Source organism: Diplodia seriata, assembly GCF_021436955.1.
Source record: "Diplodia seriata strain FDS-637 chromosome Unknown scaffold_12, whole genome shotgun sequence".
Taxonomy (NCBI): Eukaryota; Fungi; Ascomycota; class Dothideomycetes; order Botryosphaeriales; family Botryosphaeriaceae; genus Diplodia; species Diplodia seriata.
In genome coordinates, this window is record NW_027117319.1 from 689,696 (window position 1) to 709,299 (window position 19,604).

The 19,604-nt window shown below is 54.1% G+C and overlaps 4 protein-coding genes across 4 annotated transcripts; 1 reads left to right on the forward strand and 3 right to left on the reverse strand.

Moving 5' to 3' along the window:
- Nucleotides 1-5,176: 5,176 nt before the first annotated feature.
- On the forward strand, nucleotides 5,177-7,174 carry SLS55_010344 (uncharacterized protein; the record flags this gene model as incomplete). Its single annotated transcript, XM_066781728.1, has 1 exon — nucleotides 5,177-7,174. The coding sequence occupies one exon, from the start codon at nucleotides 5,177-5,179 to the stop codon at nucleotides 7,172-7,174; it is 1,998 nt and encodes a 665-aa protein (XP_066628011.1).
- A 2,729-nt stretch (nucleotides 7,175-9,903) lies between these two features.
- Nucleotides 9,904-10,620, reverse strand: SLS55_010345 (uncharacterized protein; the record flags this gene model as incomplete). Its single annotated transcript, XM_066781729.1, has 1 exon — nucleotides 9,904-10,620. The coding sequence occupies one exon, from the start codon at nucleotides 10,618-10,620 to the stop codon at nucleotides 9,904-9,906; it is 717 nt and encodes a 238-aa protein (XP_066628012.1).
- A 987-nt stretch (nucleotides 10,621-11,607) lies between these two features.
- SLS55_010346 (uncharacterized protein) lies at nucleotides 11,608-12,435 on the reverse strand (the record flags this gene model as incomplete). Its single annotated transcript, XM_066781730.1, is given in 2 exon segments — nucleotides 11,608-12,415; nucleotides 12,431-12,435. 2 exon segments carry the CDS (start codon nucleotides 12,433-12,435, stop codon nucleotides 11,608-11,610), a joined length of 813 nt encoding a protein of 270 aa, XP_066628013.1.
- A 715-nt stretch (nucleotides 12,436-13,150) lies between these two features.
- On the reverse strand, nucleotides 13,151-13,759 carry SLS55_010347 (uncharacterized protein; the record flags this gene model as incomplete). Its single annotated transcript, XM_066781731.1, has 1 exon — nucleotides 13,151-13,759. One exon carries the CDS (start codon nucleotides 13,757-13,759, stop codon nucleotides 13,151-13,153), a length of 609 nt encoding a protein of 202 aa, XP_066628014.1.
- Nucleotides 13,760-19,604: the final 5,845 nt, after the last annotated feature.

Consider the following 19,604-nt stretch of genomic DNA (forward strand, 5'->3'; position numbering starts at 1 on the left):
CTTTACTTTCTTTCTCATTTCACCCAGTTCCTCTTACGTACACCGGGCTTCCACTCGCTCTCGTCGTCTTTACGACTGATACGGATTTAAAGAAAGATGGCACGGTGGGTGACAGAAGAAATTGACCACTCCACCCCCATCCGCCTTACACCGACGTAATTGTATGCAGTTGAATACAGGATCCCGACGTGGATGCATGCATGTGAAACTTATCTTTATGTCCGGGTTTTTTGTTCAACCGCCTAGATAAACATGTTAATGGGTGTAAGGCAGATGCGGGTGGGCAATCTCTTTTGTCACACGCCGTGGTGGTCAGGACGGTGATTGACTTCATGGCAGAGCCGTCTCTTTACGACGCATTGCTTGTGTTTTGTTCTATCATCAGAGTGAAGCACATTTAGCAGCTTTTAGGAAAGTATACTGACCGCACAGAGATCAGGCTTTTCCTCGACCCAGGCCTTGATATGTAGATGTACCACAGGTTGTGGAATGACCTTGCCCTGATGAATTACCCATATCTCCACGAATATGCGCACCATTGTGGCCCAAATGTCCCGCTGGCGTTGAGATCTTGGTGGAAAAAGGACGGTGTGCCGTAATTTCGGAATTGCACATCACCTCGAATTACAGAATGGCGAAAGCGAATAGACCAGGATATACCTACGCAATATGGATGAGCTAATTAGACCTGTACATCAACATTCTCAGGCCTCATAAGTCCCCCTTCCCCCATCTACACCTCAATAGAGATCTTCCCAATCTGCAAACAGAGAAAATCATCACGCGCGTTACCACCAGGTTGGCACCTCACCGGGATCCTGGCGGACCCGCGCCTCGCATCCCTACATTCGTCCCCCGTCAGCATCATCCATGCCACCGCTTGTGCCGGTGAGAAAACATACGTTTCATTGCTATTATAGAGGGTGAGAATGAACCTTTTCTTGGTGCCGGTGGCGTGCCAGAAATAGTTGAAATGGGGGACGGGGAGCCGCTTCGCGTCGAGGTCGTGGCCGGCGGCGAAGACTTCTTCGTGGATGGTGGGGAGGCTGAAGTGGATGGCGTATATGCCATTGTTGTCGCGGATTACCTACGGAGGGAGAGAGGTCAGCGGGGAGGATGGCGATGTAGAGACTTGTGCGTACCACGTCACTGATTTCGATGGTCCTGAGGTCTTCGGGGTAAGAGGCCAGGAAAGCGGCGGCGGCGACTAGGAACTTCATTCTGCTTAGGTTTGTGGGATGTGAGGGTGGGAGAGGATGGGCGCTTAAAGGACAGTTTTGAAGTTGCACTAGAGTACCGCGGGTTCTCTTGACGTCATAGTAACCAAAGATTCAACGTTCATCCCTTCCGAGGTAGCTAGTGCCCGCCCAACACGAAGCACAAAAACAACGACAGATCACCAACAACATTCGCACTGCCGAGTCCCACACTACACACCGCGATACTCTACACGTTGACATACTCAGCATGCACTCGCATCCTAAAGGCGCCGCGCGACCCAGGCAGAACGCTGACGTACTTCCGGGCGCAGCACCACCATCACAGCCACAGCCACATGAATCCCGCTCTGTACCCAACTACATGAAGCCAACTGCAAGCTCTTTGGCACGCATAGTGGCGTCTCGACCCCGGCAGAAGAAGCCGTCGCAGTCAACCTTGTGGTTCTCGGCCTGGTCCGCTCCGCCTCCACAGAAGACTCACCAGCTGCCTGCGAAAGAGTAGCATCCGCCATCGCCGCCCATCACCAGGCCTTGTTGAATCACAGCGGTGGACAAACTTCCCGATTGCCCAGCCGTATTCCGTTGACGACAAGGCAAAGCCCTCACAGCATCGCTCCAGCGCCGACGACCCCACCACGCACCTCCACCGCTTAGGCGAAGCCGAACGCATATGCGAGCCGCAGCTAGTACATCGCAGCTGGCCGTCTGACCCACGCACCCATCCGATGGAAAAGAGTGACAAGCACCGCCGCCCATGGCTGCGCTGCTGCACCGGCCTTGTGGGCGATACGACTACCGAGGAGAAAGTATTGCCAGCACTGTGGAATTGCAGAACGGCGTCGTGCGCAATCACCTGTCCGTGGAGGCTGAGGCGGGATGGAGACGGGGCGGGGCGATGACGCGGAGCCATGTGATTGTCGCGGGGTGTAGTATATTGGCGGTCGAAGCGGGATCGTGGTGGTGCTTGGTGGGAGGGTAGAAGGCGGCGGAAACGGGTCAGACCATAGCGGTTGACGAGCGAGACGGCCGCGTGGAGTGGTTGTTTGTGTCGAGTTTCGTGTTGGGACATGTTCAGTCATCGATTAGCATTGCATTTTTGTAGCGCACCAAGCAACAGGATTGCCCTCCAAGCACTGTCATAGCGAAGGAGTTGCCCGCCCGCCCGGACCTTTCGAACGCTTGGGTTCAGAGCAGCCCTCGATCTATGCGTCGACGGCTATCACGGCTAAAAAGAAAGGGAGGGTACTTTACATCTATTGTTTGAAATGGAAGGCATATATGAAAAATCTCTTTATACTTTATTCTTTTGTTTCCTTCCACATCGGCGCACCTCTCACTCAACTCAACCTTACATCACCACGGAGATGATAAGTCAGGGCGAGCCGCCCAGAAATTTTGCTAAATTGTCTCCATCCAACCGTACTGATCCAGAAGCTACTATAGACGCACTGGCCTTTTCGAGGAATTGATCCTGCCATGCCCGTCAGTTGACGACATAGGATCTCTGGCGGTGATCCGAGAGGGACAGTATACCAGAACTGGATCCGGATATCCCAGAGCTACTGCTTGAATATTGAAGTCAGCGCTATTTTTGTTTAGCAGTTCACGCTGAAAGTTGGGGTTTCAAACCGAAATCTTTTGTGGTTCGTGAAATACATGCTGCCTGACTACTGCTGCAGCCTTGCCGCCTCTTTCGCTAATGTGTGCGCCCTCTCATTCCCAGCAATTCCCTTGTGGCCAGGAACCCAGTGCAACTGAATGCCCACTCCACCACGGCGTAACGCATGTAGATTTCTAGTCAGGGATTCAACGATGTAACAGCTGGGCTTGCGTTCTGCTCTCTGAATTGCCAGAAGAGCAGTCTGGCAATCACTGAATATCAAGAATTTGGGTGCCGCGATCTCGGTGGCAAGGTCAACTGCCATCGAGATTCCCATGAGCTCGGCTTTGTCTACTATTGCGTTGGCTTTCGTGTCCAGGTATGCTTGACGATACGTATGCAGAGGATACGCAACTGCGGCTGCGCCAAGTCTCTTCTTGATTCTGCTGCCGTCCGTGTAGATTGCGAGTGGAGAAGTAAGCTGACTTGTCAGAAGATCGTGGTTGGCGATAGCCGATGGCGCGTTATCTGCTATGAAAATTGGTGGAGGCGATGGCTTCGTCAATTTGGGTTCTGCTACCACCATTGCGTAGTTCCGTGTGAGGAAGTTTTGCTGAGGTAGAATGTTTTGGGGGCGTCTGTTGGGTTGGCCGATGAGGGTCCACCTCGCGTTGGCTGACATCTCTTTCAATGACGGGTTCTATGACTCTCTGGAATCCTTCAGCATTACTTCCTCAATAACGACGTTCTTCTCACTTTACTGGGTGAAATTGGTTGAATCAGGTACAGTCAGTGCGGTTTTGGTGTTCGAGGAGAAGAAATAGATGAAGTGTGGCAGGTATCGGTGATTTGATAGAAAGCAAGGCATTTAAACAGACGTCTGAGATATCACGAAGGCGTATTCCGAGGTATTTTCCCCTGTCCCATTCCATGGATGGACTGTAGCGCCTTACTTCAATGAGTCAGGGCTGTACAATTCCGATCAATGTGATAAGTGTCCACAAGCTCGTTCATCGCTACTACAGCATGGTGCGGTGGCAAGTGCGGCATGATAAGCGTGTGAGCTCTTGCCATCGTGCCATTGTACATACATACGGAATCTGGTGCGAGTGAAAATAAATTTCCCTGCCAGCCTGGCTCGCAGTAGCCACGCATCCGTCATTTGGCTTTGAGCGTCACCATCATGGTCTTTAGCTGGAAGAAAGGGCTAAGTTCAAAATGCAAGGTCCACAGGGCCGCTGACTGCTCATGCAAGAAGATCCGCCCATCTTTTGGATGGCTGGATACGAGGGATTCTGGGAATCTATTATTCTAAGAAGTGTACATGATGGGATGGCAGGCGACAACGCGCAGCAAAGAGAGAGACGGAAGTCCAGGGTTCAAAGTCAAAGGTGACGTCTCCATGCGACCTTGCTGTAGCAGCCATCATATTTCTTCAGCGGCAGAGCAATTTCGCTCATATCATGTTGGTTTCCAAACGACTATGGTGACACCGTGCAGCCCTTGCACGGGCCACGCCAGCCAGGTCAAATTCTCCTACATGGAAAGCCGAGGGCAGCTTCCAGCGCCACAGCAGAAGATGGGCTTCGAAGAATGCAAGTAGTTTTGCGGCCACGCACAACAGCAAGGATGCTACTAAGCAGTTGGGTTGATGATAGATTTCTGGTTTGTCGCATATCGGGAAATGTTGCGTGAATCGGTCAGGAATGCAAGAGAATGCGGGGAAACTTGGTGGCAGAGGTAACTTAGTCGTACAGACCTTATCTTGTGGAATTCTTGCTTTGCTTTACATTCTATATTGCGATCCACATTAGCGTGGAGATGACTGACATAGCTCACCCGCATACATTCCGAGACTCTACAACCGCCATTCAGCCCTAGTACACTCTCCGGTTACCGTCGTCATGTATGATAAGTTGGTTCACAGACTGCCGCTCCGGAATAATATATATGGACCTTCTCCACGTCAAAAAAGCGGTACGAGATTTCATGAACCATCTTTGTCCACCACCCACTTGTTCTCAATCTTGGATCTGTCGTCAATTTTCTGTTATTCCACTATATCTCCTTTTCCGAAAAATCTCAGAATGTTTGCTAGACATAATAAGACGTTTGTAAGTTTAGGAGATTGACTTACTGTACATACACAAACATAACAGCTAACCGTCACTTCTTGACAAAACAGTGTCGCACTAGCCGAAAATACCAACTAAGTTCAACTGGCCAGCGAACAACGTCACGGAGGATGAATCTCCCCAAAAGTCCCAGGCCTCCAGAGAGTAGTCTATCAGCATTCTTCCGAAGACTCATTGCCCGCTACAGAGCGATGCGCCATGCGAGGAGACTGCCATGTCAGATGTTTTGGGACTGCCTTTCCAGGAAGGAACCAAACAATCCGGATACTACTCAGGGAGCCAGCAATTTGTCAGGAAGTGGGACGACCACTATTTCGTATTTCCTCAGCATACACCCGAAGAATGAAACGCATGACAAGGGCTCGTGCTCATATTCGGAGGAGACTAATAGAGCACCACATCAGAAAGAAGATGCGGGAGATGTTCAAAGTGGCCAAGGCAATGTCGATGACACCGATAAAGCCGACGATGATGTTGAAGGATCAAGAAAATGGGGTGAAGATGGTGTGGATGCTGAAGTGGATGATGCTGAGGTTGAAAACCCAGAAGATGTTGAAGATGACGATATCGTTCGGGATTGGGGTGTTGAGGAAAATGTCGAAGATTTTGGTGAGCTAGAGGAGAATGATGCGTATCAACTTGCACACGTTGAACGAGGCGAGGAGACTGGAAACGTCCAAACGGTGGCGAAACGTGTCGAGGAGATCCATATCAGTGGAGAACACGAAGAACGCGATGTCGAAAAGGACGAGGAAGAGACTGAAGATACTGAGGAGAATATCAGAGATGTGAAAGGAGATGTTGAGATTTCAGTGGATGAAGAAGTGGAAGAATTCGCAGAAGGAGATGAAAAAGAATTCGCAAAGGTAAGCAGCGCGGAAAACCCAACTGAGAAAAGAGAGAGGCCCGGTGTGCGCGTGCACGACTTTGGCCGTACGGAAACGAGGATTGCGGACGACATGGCCGACGAGGTTGGGCAATCTCACCAAACGGAAGATGTCTCTACACAAAATCAATCAGCGGAATCCTCGGTGGATGGAGACCCGCATGCTGAGTCCGTCCACGACACAACAGCAGGAACAGAGAAAAATATCCTACAGTTGATACCAATCTCCGAAGATGTCAGACGTATCCTTTCTCAAATGGCAACCTCGACACACTACCGCCCGAGAAGGACGGCAATGGGCACGAAGAACTTCACAAACTACGTCCTGAGCCCTAGAGGCATCCAAATTGACACTGATGAGCCCAAACCAGCATCAGCATTCGAACACTTCAACACTGCAGAGCCAACGCCAGGGTCAGACTTATGCGAGCACTATCGACACCGTAATGGATTGCGCTCATCAACCGTCTGGATCAATCCTACGGCTGCTGTCATTCAGGCCATTCACAACAATTACTCTGAGATGCATCAATCGGTACCGAATGCACTTTGTGAGCCTGAGTGGGTAGATGATGCCGTCAAGTATCTACTCAAGAGTGAGCCCCGAAGCCGGTTACAACACAAACCATGTAACCCACCCCAATGGCTGCCTGTCCGGATGCGAGAGGAGAGTTTCCGTCCGCAAGATGGCGGCGTCTGGGAAATGCCTCCGATCGTACATGGAGATATGCCTGTCGACCCTACATTTAACTTCAACGTCCAACCCGACTGCTCATACTGGATATGGGCTGGTGGCTTCCGTCCGGAAATCAATGGGAAATTGGATTCTCTCGCATCAGTTCGATACCGACGCTCCCTTTGCCCCTACCTTACGATCGAGGTCAAAAAGGACGCCAAGAACAGTGGCAAAGGCCGCCAACAAATTGCCACAGCCGCATCCACCGCTCTTTACAATCGCTGGAAGCTCAAGGAAAGGTATCTTCGGGAAACTGGATCATCTTTCAGCAAAGCAAGGCTTTCGGATGTGCGGCATTACGGGCTTCTTCTTGCCGGCGTGCGTTATGAGGTCTGGTCACTACGACCACACAGCCATATGAACTACTCCACGAACTCTTGGACTGGCTGTAGTATGCGAAGGATCCACTCAGGTGACCTTGACACGACTACCGGCATCAAGGAATACGTTCATTGGATCAACGAGATTCACTGCTGGGGTAATACGAGACATAGCTCGGACTGTGTTCGAGATATAGAGAGTCGATTACTTCCCGAGGGCAAGGCACTTGCAACCACCCTGGCTCAACTAGCACTGGTGAAGATGGGTGATCTATGAGTTTGAACTGTCTTGGTGGCCATGTATTTCGTTGGGAAAGCGCAGGATTGCTGCTGACCCAGAGACGAGTGTGAAGTAGTCGAACTGTTTCAATCGAATTTTTTTACAACAAGGAGCTTCCTGGATTGGATGTGGAAGATTTACGAGAATTTGACGATGAATCCAAAGGCTTCACCAGTTGAACCGCGAGCACGGCCTCATTACGGGCGACTTAGCCCCTTACTCTATCCCTCTAATAACGCCTCCAGAAAGATCGATCTCCACACCTTCTATTTCCTGTTGTTTTCCATTTATCCTCGCCTTTTTCTTTTTCTTTCTCTCAGTCCCATGCTTCTTAGTCTTGCGCATGCTCAAACAAAGTCCACTGAATTAGCATGTCGAAGGACGGCGGTGCGGCGGGACAATATTCGTTCCGCTACACCAGTGTGGCCAGGGGCGCGAAGGACGGGGCACGTGGCGCCCGGCGAGGAGCCTACAGGGCCTCGTAATAGATGCGGGAGGAGGCGTGCGTCATGGTTTGGAGCAAGAATCGAAAGGGACGGGCACCCTGGAGCGGAGCGGGGAGGAGGTTGGGAGAAGGTGGAGACGCTAGGCAGCGGGACAGTCGCTAAGAAGGTACGGCCCGGCCCGGCCTGTTGTGGCCCTTGTTCTCACGTCATATGATGACAGAAGCTGTCAAACCGTCTTCCACCCTCTCGGACTCGTTTGTCTGCGCGGCTCATCTCCTCACACTGGAACTGGGCGCGCCAAGCACATGCTTCAGCGGTGCAGCCGCATCCTGGCTTGTAGGCCTGTGCCATGGGCGGGACGGGTCTTGTCAGACGGCCTCGACCAAGATCGATATCTCGCAGCCACTCGCACCTTTCACCTTTTCGTTGGTAGCCAGTAGCGTTATTCCCGAAACAAGTGTGGGGTGTCCCAGTCGGCGTCTCACCGTCTCGGAGGCGGGAAGCGAGCGCGCATCCGACGGCGGGAGCTAATGAGGCGGTGAAAGGAACGAACTTAGAGTCAAGTTGGGGCGGGTCGGTAGTGAGGGCGGTCGCGAAGCGGGGAGATGGGGTTCAGGTAGGAGCTGTAACTGCCGCTAGATGCGTTGTGGCGATCGACGTTGTGGTGGCGCCGAGGAACTAGGTGCGCGCGCGCCAGGTAGGTGGCCAAGGATGGGATGGCGGCGGGTACGCGGCGAAAGAGTTGGTCGGTGACGGTCGGAGCAGCGCCGCTGGTTGTGCTCCTCCAATGTGGAAGGCTACAGTCAGGCATTTCGGAGCGGGACGCGCCTGGCCCGGTGAGACGCTCTCTGTGGCACGGCGCTGAGCGGTGTGGCTGGAGCTGGGTGCTGGGAGATCTCGTTGACATGCCTGTGGGTATATAAGTCGCCAAAACCTGCTCCCCTTTCATCATCGCTAGCTCAGTGGTAGAGCGGCTCCTGACGTATCAAATAAGGCCTGGGCATACCCTGTATCGGGTTGGTAGCGGTCGGGAGAGGACCTTGAGTTCGATTCTCGGGCGGTGACATATCATCTTTTTGCCTTTTACTTCTTTTTTGCACCGCACTCGATCGTTTGTTTTCGCGATGACATCATTTCATCAATTCCCTACCTACGCAAGCACCCTCGGCTCCTGCAACTCTCATTTTCTCAGATCCACTGCCCAGCCAAGGCTTGCAAGGCCGTCGTCGCCCTTTCGGTGCAATTTTAGTCGGCACCCCACACACTATCCGCATACCTACCCCATGGGAGACTCCGGCCGATCTTTGCAGACAGTTTCGATGACATCCGCCTCAGTAGCACCCGCAACCTAAGCTTCTTTTGCCCCGCCGCGGGAATCGAGCACTGGGCCGTCCCGTCTGCCCTGTCCGGAAGGTTGGACCCTTCTGCGCCCTCCCCACTCGTAACTACTTCGTTACGGTGTATCATAAGTGGGATTCCACCTCACCCTAATATCACCCTACACAAAACCGCATACATTTTCCTCCTGGATCTATCGGGTAATATACTTACACCACAAGGAGAGAAGGAAGAGCCGCGTATGGGCAGAGACTACATGCAGTCGGACCGACTAGGTCACAGAACGGCCAAGAAGAATTAGTGCTTCCAGAGGCGCCTTGTCTGGCAGTTGGTGGGAAGAATGGCTTACGTGCGGCCTTGTAGTGGAATACGTCGCCGGCGGCGTACCGTCAACTAACGACATGCCGGCGCGGCGTGTCATAACTTGCGTAACTGCGGTGTTTAGGCTGGCTCAACCATTGCAGACAGGACGTTTGGAGGGAGAGGGAATTGAAGCTTGACAGCGGAGGAGACTAATCTCCCTTTACGGTAATGGCCCTATCTAACACGGTCACTCATGTGAACAGGCTCCTACGGAGGTACGAACAGTGGAATGTACAATCAAAACCGTTACAGTGGGAACCACTGTAAGTTCCACATGATGAACGTGTGGGCGGCATTTTTGAGTCAGTAAGACACTGCCCACGATCTCGGGCAGTTGTAGCACAGGTCAGTAGAGGTCAAATTCTAAGCAAACTACGGAAGGTCTCTGTTACTCTTCTCTTTCACGATTATCTACCGTTTCACATCTTCATTTGCCAAAGAGTTTGGGATCGCGTCGACAGTTAAGAGTCAACGCGAAGTTTTTTTTTGTCATTTTCTTTACAAGCTTAACATAAGCAAATGAACCAAAGGCCAGCATGTTGAGAGCGTTTTCAGAAACGATCTCGGTGAGCCTCACGCTCATCGTCCTCTCAGGCTCAACGAGTCCAGCTTGTCCCCAATTTCCGCCGCCTCGCCAGCACCACGGGCGACCGGAGCGCCTCCCTGAGCCTGATAATCAGAGCCCGAGCTGTCCTCACTCTCATCATCGGCGCCACCACTCTCCCGAAAGACGTCGAGCTTCACACGCTTCGAAGCACGCTCCTCAGCCTGCTCCTCATCCCGGCCCTCAATCTCATCATCATCGAAGTCCGCCGCCTTCCTCCTCGTTCCGGAAGCAATGGTCTTCGCCTTCTCCCCATACGAACGGCGCAGCATTCTCTCCAACTGCGTAACCTTCGCCCTCGCCTGATCGCGCTGCCCTTCCTTGATCGCCGCCGCCCTCTCCACGTCCAGGATCATTCTCTGCAACTCGTGGACGCGGTCCGTGTGGTCACGATGCATCCTGTTTGTCTCAAATGCGTGAGTCCGCCGTATGCTCATGATGTTCCGCGCGTGGCTGCCGTGCAGCGCCGTCAATTCAGCGTCGCGCGCGCTGATGCGCGCCTCCAGGTCCTTTATGGCGGCGCTCTCGCGCTCATTGAGAGTGCTCTCGCGAGCATCGATGGCCGCCTCGCGATCGTTGAGATGGCGCTCGCGGAGATCCAGGTAGTGCTCGCGGCAGTGGCCAGCTGGCGTTGTCGAAGGGGCCTGGCACTTGATGCCGTTGGGGAGGATGAAGAGGCACTGACTCGACATCTTGGTTGTTTGAGCTGTTATTGTGGTTTGTTTGGGTTGAAATGTTTGGGCGTTCGGTGTCCGACAGGGGGTGGTCCACAGTTTCTTAGGATGTGGTAAGGTGTTGGAGTGAGCAGGGAAGACGAAATGTTGGGGTGGGATATATAGCATTCCGGCGGGTGAATGATTCTGTGACTGCAGTATATTATCCCTGACAACTTTGGAAGGTGTGCTCTGATTGGTCCGCCTCTGCTGCCTGCGGGTAACACATGACTACGGGAATGCATGTCACCAGGACATGGGTGGACTGACTTCACCCATGCTATCAGAAATGTATACTCGCAGTGTCCTTCGGTATTACCATTGCAGCGCTTATACTGGATGGACGCGCCATTCTATTGGAATGGCCATAAGGAATACCGGGATAAGCTAGAAGCACTATGTCTGGATCTTGTATTTAGCTATACATCCCATGTCGAATTTGCGTATAGGGCCAATGTAGGCGGGCAATTTCTTTTAGCACCTGCCGTGCCCTATGGAGCCTATCTAATCTTTCGCCTGTGCTAGCTGCATTACTGATATAATTTAGTCCCGCTCTCCTTCTTAGCACCATCTTTCGTACGCTCACATCACTTCGCAAATAGAAATAAGTTAATGGGGACTTCATATGTGGTTTTCTCAGTTTTCTACCTTGTTACCAACCGATAAGTTGTCAGACTTGCTGATAGCACGCCTTTTTCTGCAGCCATCTCACAAGACTTTGATTGAAAGACTCAAGGCTGATTGACGAAGATAAGCAACATGAAGGTCTTGACACCCTAATATCCCTTGACTCCTTAAAAAGAGCCACGCCTCATGTCTAGTGAAAACAACTTATCATCGCCGACATAAGCATACTGAAGCCAGGCCAAGGTCCGGTGGTAGGAGTTGTACCCAGATGATCTAACCCTCAAGAGATAAACTTCAGTCAAGCCAGCGATGAGGAGAACGTGGCGTAACTGCGCACGCTCAGAGGAAGAATCGCCTTTGGCGTAGCTCCTCTACCACGTACAGCCGGAAGTACCTCACCAGCTCATCTTCGCTATTCTCATCACCATCGCCTTCCCCATCGGTCTCCTGATCCCACCCAAAGCTGCTATTGCTCTCTTGGCTAGCGGTTAGCTGGGCCATCTGCGTGTTCGAGCTTGCTCTGATATGCCCGGCAATCTCCGTTGCGCAAAGCTTGTCTTTGATCTTTCGGATGTCCATCTCAAGTCTGTTCATTCGTGCCGCAAAGGCGCCGGTCTGCTCCTGAAGAAGCTGGTTCTCCGCCTTGATGTCGTCGATCTGAGCGCGGTCGTCGATCTCGACACGGGTCATTGCCAGGGCTGATTCGCTCTGGGTGAGCCGGTTGCGAAGAGTGGAGATCGCCAGAGCCAAGTCCTGCTTCGCTTCCTTGCACGCATTGAGCTCGACATTCTTTTCGGCGAGCTCGGCCTCCTGGGCGTTGAGCTTTTCCTCTCTCTCGCCGAGATGCTTCTCGCGGAGATCGCAGAGAAACTCGCGGATGATGACTTCGGTGCTGTTGGCATCGACAATGGCCTCCCTGGCGGCGAGGGTTGTTTCCCGGGTCGCAAGAGCCGCCTCTCGGGCAGCGTGATCGTCCTGCACTGCCTGGATGTTGCCCCAACGTTCGAGTTGTTCCAGTGCGAATTCTAGTTGCTCCTCAATGTTCTTGGCGGCAAAGGCTTGATGTTCCATGCAGTAGCCGTTGCTGGCAGTCGTGGACATGGGGCACTGGGAATTGTCGTCGGCGGTGAACACGCACTGGCGGGACCTGTGGGTGGTTAACGCCATTTCTGGCGGCTCGTGCTGTCAAAACGGATTTGGTTTGTCGGCTTTGGCAAGGGGTTGGGCACTATGCACTAGGTGCACAATGTTGCTGTTGATGAGTGGAAGATGGAGGGTTGGCAAAATTGGGCGCTTCTTATATACCCCCACCGAGAAAGTTATGGATGGGAGGTGTTATGGACTTGTTCGGAAACAGTGGCTGCGGTTGAGTGACACAGACCACCCCGGCTACGTGAATGACGTGAACACCTGAAATGTTCGACTGACGACATTTTATGTCACCTATACGGCAAACGATAAATTTCTTTGCGGGGAATGGTACAAGCATAAGTCGATAATAGTCGATAATGCAGCCGATATACTGGGCATCACTACAATGTAAATTATCTTGGTGGAAGTGGTTTATTGTTTATCTTAGAGCAAGTAATAATATGTGGACCAGCAAAGAACACCGCGACTCCGCGCAGAACAAAGGTGGACAATCAATCTCGGGCGGAAAAAGAAAGGTATATCAACAAAGAGTCCAAACAATAGTCATGCAAGTCTAAACGAAAGAACAGCGCCATCGATGTTGCGTAAACCCAGAAGGAAACCAGAAAAGCGCAATACGGACCGTCGTGTGTCGTAGATAGCAAGTAGCTGTACCCCAAGGTGGGACAACACGCGTGATCGTTACAACCACAACCTTATGCTACAGAATGTCCAGACATGAGACTGTTCCCTACACACTCTTGCACTGCGCGCTCAGCTCCTCCAGCTCCGTCATGGCCTTTTGAACCTCCATGACAGCATTCTGGTACAGTTCCAAGCTCGCTGGACAAGCCCTGACCGCCTGGACATACCACGGGTCCTTCTTATACATGTCCAACATGTATTTTGAGCCGTCGACCTTGCGCTCCACCTCCCTATCGGCCTTGGCCATCTTGATGCCCGCATCGCAGATCTTGCGGACACCCTCACCGAACCCAATCAAGGCCTGCTCCAGCCTCCAGAGCTTACTCCGCAGCCGCAGCCCCAACTCCTCCATTGCGTCGGCCCTGGTCAGCGGACGAGGCAATGCTAGGACCTGTTTGGTCGTCATGCCGACGGCGTGCTTCAGGGCCCAGAACAACTGCCGCAGCATCCACGTCGCGTCCTTGTAGGGGCGGTGGATGGTGGAAGGGAAAAGCGTCGTCAAGGCGAAGCGAGCGGGGTTCTCGGATATCTCGGTGAGGGTAGCGGTGGCGTCTCCAAGCATGGTACCGATGTAGTCGGTAAGTGAATGGACGCCCTTGTCCATGGTGCTGAGCACGGTAGGCAGGTCATCGTGAGTGGCGACGGGACAAGCCATGCTGAGTTTTGTGTATGTTTTTGAGGGGGTTTGTGGGAGGGGGAGGGTTGTCCTTCCTGGGGCTGGTGTCTCGGAATGAGAGTTGTTTGGGGTTTTATATCGTGTCTTTGACGATTGGTTATATAGGGTTTGACGCCCATCATTGATTTTATACAATGCATTTTTCTGGACGTTGTGTTTAGTCTGAGCGTTGTGTTAAGCTGAATTCAACAGCAAATGCATTGGCCATCTGGATGTCTTTTATAGATTACACTCTCTTCTTGTCATTTGTCTGTTTGAAGTTTGTCAGTTTCTTTGTTGTGAGTTTACTTTAGCCTGACTTTCACGCCAATTCGAGGTTAGAGAGACGCCTCAAGGTGATAGCGCACGGTCCACTCCCGAGTCGGTTACAGAAGAGACCAGGCCACTTAAGCCCGCCTCGTTCTGCTATTTCCTCCCAACCTAAACATCTACCTCGAAGATTCACCCCGGGACTCGTGTTGGAGCCTTCCCCTACCACCTCGGACCCAGCCACTACCACGTCACCCTCCAGCTTCGCATCCGAGATAGCATGAACAATCCCCAGTGTCAAGGCGAGTCTTCCTTTGGGGGCCGGTGCGGTAACCCATCGGCCGGTCCTCACTTGCTCCTGTGCAACCACCACCGGCATCAACTCCAGGTCGATCCACAACACTTTCGCTGGGCGCTCATCAATAGTGCATACCCGACCGCTTCAGACCCCGCGACGGCGAATCCGTTCTCGTTTTCTGGAAATGGACCGACCAGCCATACCGTCGCCTCACACACCAACCCTGCCCCCGGAAACTACTCGATGCGCTGCCGCGGCGTGAACAACGACTGGTCCCACTGCCTGCGACGTACGAGCGCTGCCAACGGGCTGTGCAATGAGCATCAGCCGGCGGCCGAGACTGACGAGGCCCCCAGCGACGCAAGTGCCAACACCACCGCTGTCATGACTCCATCCTCCTCGGCTGCAAGCTCAACCTCTGGAAGTTCGACCGCCACTGAGCGCGGCACGTCGGTGGGCGATTTCACTCCTGTGCGCTGCCACGGTCTGAATGGAGACGGGTCCCTCTGCCAGCGCTGGACGAGTGCTTTCAACGGCATGTGCGCCGAGCACCAGCCAGTCACGGCCGCTGTGGCAGGTGCCAGTACAACCGGTGCCACTTCATCCTCCGCTATGAGATCACCTTTTGCTAGGTACCCCGCTCCTCGCGGCGACTCTACGGGCACGATCCCTCCAACCTTGCGTTGCCCCGCCACCAACAGAGATGGGTCGCGCTGCGTGCGGAGAATGCGGACTTCCAGCCGGTTCTGTTTCATTCACCAGCCCGGTGTCGTTGCTGCGGCGCAGAATCCCCATGCTGGTACCTCTGTGACTCCGGCTTCCGCCACTGCGGCTTCCACGACGCTTACGGCGCAGATGCCTCGGAATGCTGGCTCCCGCTATACGCTGGAGATTGTGAGTACATCCACCCCCGCTTCGAGCAAGGCAGTTGGACGTGAGCTGACGAGGGGCTCTTTAGCTGCCTGGCATCAGGTTGATGTTGCACGTGAGGTGGAATGTCTGTGGGAGCATGGACGTCAAGTTCGGCGTGCACCTTAGCTCGACTTGGGTGTTTGGCATTGGTGGGCTCGTTTGCTTGCTGGTCGTCGGTATTGCTTCCGTCATCGCTGCTAAAAGGGTCCGTTAGCAGAGTCCCAGGGCGGGCAAACATCATTGATGCTCAATGTCTTTTTCGTGGACTACTGGGTATTGGATTGGCTGGTCACTTCTTCTCTGTCCGGTATTCACTTAATCGTGCTGCAATTTCATCCCAGCCGGTTCAAGTGTGACGGTGTGTATACGGGATATGCAAACGATGGATTCACTAGTCTATGCTGTTATGCATTCAGTATATTAATTGATGTGAAATCTTTTCTCTCCTTTCGCTCTGCATGATTTGATTGACATGACTGGATTCATTGACACTGTGAGAACGAACTGGACTCGAGTTTGCAAGTACCAAACCGTGCCATGTTAGCACAGCTTTGACGGGCTTCTGGAAGAGGCGTATAATGGACATTGTATGTGTACAACTTTAGAATCATCACTCATACTAGGCTAAATCGGGTAACCATCCCATCGGTTATGAGATATTCTTTCGAAACAAAGTCTACCTCACCATAGTACTTATAGTCCCTTACCATCTGTTGCCATCCAAGTATCAGCACCAAGCCTCTGCTATCGTACTACCACTTGTGGAACCTCTGGTTCCCACATCTACCCATATCTAAGCACTGACAACCATCTGGATGAACAACGCCGCCATGGAGAGTCAACGGTGCGAGGCCGCTATTGGCGCGGGAGGCCAATGCTCTGTCAGAGCCACCAACCCCACGTTGCGTCTTTGCGGCACTCATGTGCGCCAGCAGCGCGACAACCCCGACGCCTTCCGCTGGGCACCTAAGCCGTCGCACTCATCCTCTACCCCAAGCGCCGGGGCCCCCGAGCCTCCATCGGTCCCACCCTCCCCCGCCACCCCGGGTGAGGTCCTTGTCGCCGCCGCCTACCGCGCCCAGCGCCCCAACAACATCCAACCCTGGATGATGCCGCGCCCGCCTCCCCCTGCGCCGGGCGCCAACCGCCACCGCCGCCGTCGCCGTCGCACCCCCTCCCCCTCGTCTCCCACCCAACAGAACTCCGCCACCGCCGCGGCCGCCGTCGCCCGCCAGCTGGCCCGCATGGCCGCCGCCCCGGACGCGCCACCCCCACCCCCTCTCGCCGCGCACCCAGCCTTCCGCCGCGAAGTTGATGGAAGCTCCATGATCCCCCTCTCCGCTGGCCATACACCCGCGCCCTTTGAGGCCGAGACGCGCCACCGCAAGCCCGCCTGGATGCGGCCGCGGCCCCTCCCCGCCGTCTTGCCGCAGCGTACGCCGCCGCGGCCTGCGGCCTACCGTCCCACCGGCGCACCGACGCCAACCCGCCGCACCAGGCTACCGGTTGCCGCTAATGCGGCGAACGCGCCGCCGCGGTACATCGGACACTGGCGGCCCATCAACAGGCACTCGGAGGAAGAGACGTCGTCGCCGACGCCGTGCCCAGTTGTGCCGACACGCTGCGACAAGGTGCACCGGAACAGCGGGCGCAGGTGCCGGAACATGACTGAGATTGCGAATGGGTACTGCTTCGTGCATCAGCCGAGCGATGAAGTTGACGGCGATGAGAGCCCGGTGGGCGGCCCGTGTGGGGTCATGGGATGTGGCGGTGAGACCTTTGAGCCTGAGAACGAGTATTGCGAGGAGCATCAGTGGATGTTGAGGAGGTTGATCGGGCTGAACGGGTCGTAGGCTAGCCCCACGCTTGATCGGTTCCATCACACCCGGGGCATGCACTTGTTCCGAGTGGCTTCAGGTGGTGTTTGATACGCCGCGAGTATTCTTTATGCTCTCCTATCGAGACAGCCATCTGCGGCTACCTGCATAGCAGGAATCCGGCTGCGAGATTGTGTCTTGGTTCCCTTGTGTCTTTGTTTTCCTGATTTGCTGTTCCTGATTTGCTGTTTGTTTGTGTCCATTATGGTCATCTTCATGTTTGTCCCGCACACGAAGGACGTGGGAGCTTTCGGATCCGGCACTGATAACATTCATCTCCCCTTAACTCTCAGTTTCAACTTTTGGCTTATGCAGTAGATTGATTAGACTTTGGCGTATGGAGTTTTACTTCTAGAATGATCAAATTTCCCTGGACTTGTTGCCGCATTCACTGTGACTGTGATAATTGGCCGAAATTACTGTGATAATCACGAATAACTTATGTTTGGCAGATGAAACCTCGGCCAGTGAACAAACTACGCGGGGACAGTAGGAACTTTCCTTTAGACGGTTAGAAGCTTCTCGATTTTGACCGGAAACGCCCGACGAAAATGTTGCAGTCTCCGTCCGACACACTCGATGGTGACCATTGTTCGAAGAGTAAGATTCCGGTGGCCGAGAGAGCGGCACGGCGGGTGAGGAAAGAAATTGCACGCCCGCGTTTACCCCACACAAGCACTGCATTATAAAATTAGTGTTGGCAGTTGAACACGAGATCCGGACATAAATATGTGCATTGAAAATGCAGGCCGCTCACGGCGCGCCGACCTCCGAAGCCTTTACCGTCACTAACGGCGTCTTGTTCTCGGGCTAGTATTGCCCTAGCATGCCGGCGCGCGTCGACCTACCGCTCGTTGTGAAGCTGGACCCGCTCGACGACAGCTAGACGAGCGCCTGCCTGATAGAGAACGCGGCCGCGGCGGATGGAGCCGTTGGCAGCGTCCTGGTCGTGCGCGTGGACGGGCTGAGCTGGAGGCGCTGGTGCGTACTTGCCAGCTGGACATGGCGCCGCGGCTTGGTGCGTGGCGTCGAGGAAGAGGAGGTGGCGGCCATCACGAAGCCCGCGTTCGACGCGTTCCAGGCTGGCTTCTTGCAGGATAAGCAGGGCAATGGAGTCTGATTGCTGCCTCCCGGTGGCAGCCATCTGGGTAGTGTCTGTGCGCTTTGCTGGTTGGACAATTCTGAGCTTCCGCCTCGCCTCGACTCACTTCAGAAAAGAAATATCTCGGTCGGTGTGGGGCACCGCATGCGATGTCTGCCGGAGCGGGGTGGACGACTCAATGATAAGTCTGCGTGGATTCGAGCGGACGCGTCGAAGCTGATGGGCGATGGGAAATTGAGCAGCTACAGCGTGATTGGAGTAGAGCCAGCGTCCCACGTGTGGCGAAGCCGGCCCGGGGGCGGTGAAGCGGCGATCCCACAGATGGCAGAGTTCAGGTTTGGCAGGTGCGCCGCCCGACGTCAACCCCAGACGCCAACACGCCAACACCCACCCCACTGACTGGTCGTGCATCGCCGCCAACCCGTCCGCGTGCCGCTCACCTCTACTGCTCGCGGTCTGTCTGTCTCCACTCCCCACTACCTCGCGGCCTATGCTCACACGGCGGCAGTACTCATCACGCAACCGCGACCGCAGCCGCACTCTGAACCCCCGCCACCCACCAGCCGTGTCGCTCATCCGTTGCTCGCGCTTGGCCTCCACCGCTCTCCACTCCGGGACACTTGCTCATACGGCCGCAAAGCTCGACTGGAAGGCATCGTGCACCTACAGCCGCAGCCCGATCTCCCCACCCGTCAGTTTCACAGCCCACCTTGACATTGGCAGCAACGGCAAGTGATTCACTCCTCATCTGTGCTACCTCTCAACTGTCGAACTCCCCTCATAATTCAGACCAGGCAAACTTCACCCACCAGCACCCCGCATTCGCTGTTGGCGCCGGCATCGCCAGCCAACGCATCAGCGTCACCCGACCGTTACTCCCTTGATCATCGCCATCCCGTTCCACACGATCCATGCAATCTACAACCCGACAGTTGCCTCCGGTGTCAAGAATGAAGGCGGTCCTACTCGAAGCATGGACTTCTCATTCTGTCACAGCTTCCACCACCCTCCCCTCCAATGAGCTCCTTGATATTCTGCTAACAAATCTCAGCGGATTGCCTACCCCTCGAGCTCCTGCGTTCCTGTACTGGTGGGGTAACGACTCCCTTCGGGTGAGCAGCTCCCTTCAAGGTTGATCTCCCACACAAAAAGGGTAACTTATTTACGCAATCCCGCATGGCTTCTCACAAAGGTGTTGAGTGGTTTCCGTCGGGGGCTCTCATCCCGGACCATGCTCTCCGAGTCTCTCGGGCTTCGGCTTTCTGGCTTTGCATCCAGACTGCTTCGATGGTTGCAGCAAGGTTCCAACAAAGGTGCAGTTCGTTCTGCCTAAGACCAAGCCTCGTTGCCGAGATCGTTCCTGACCATGACTCGCTCTGGTTGATG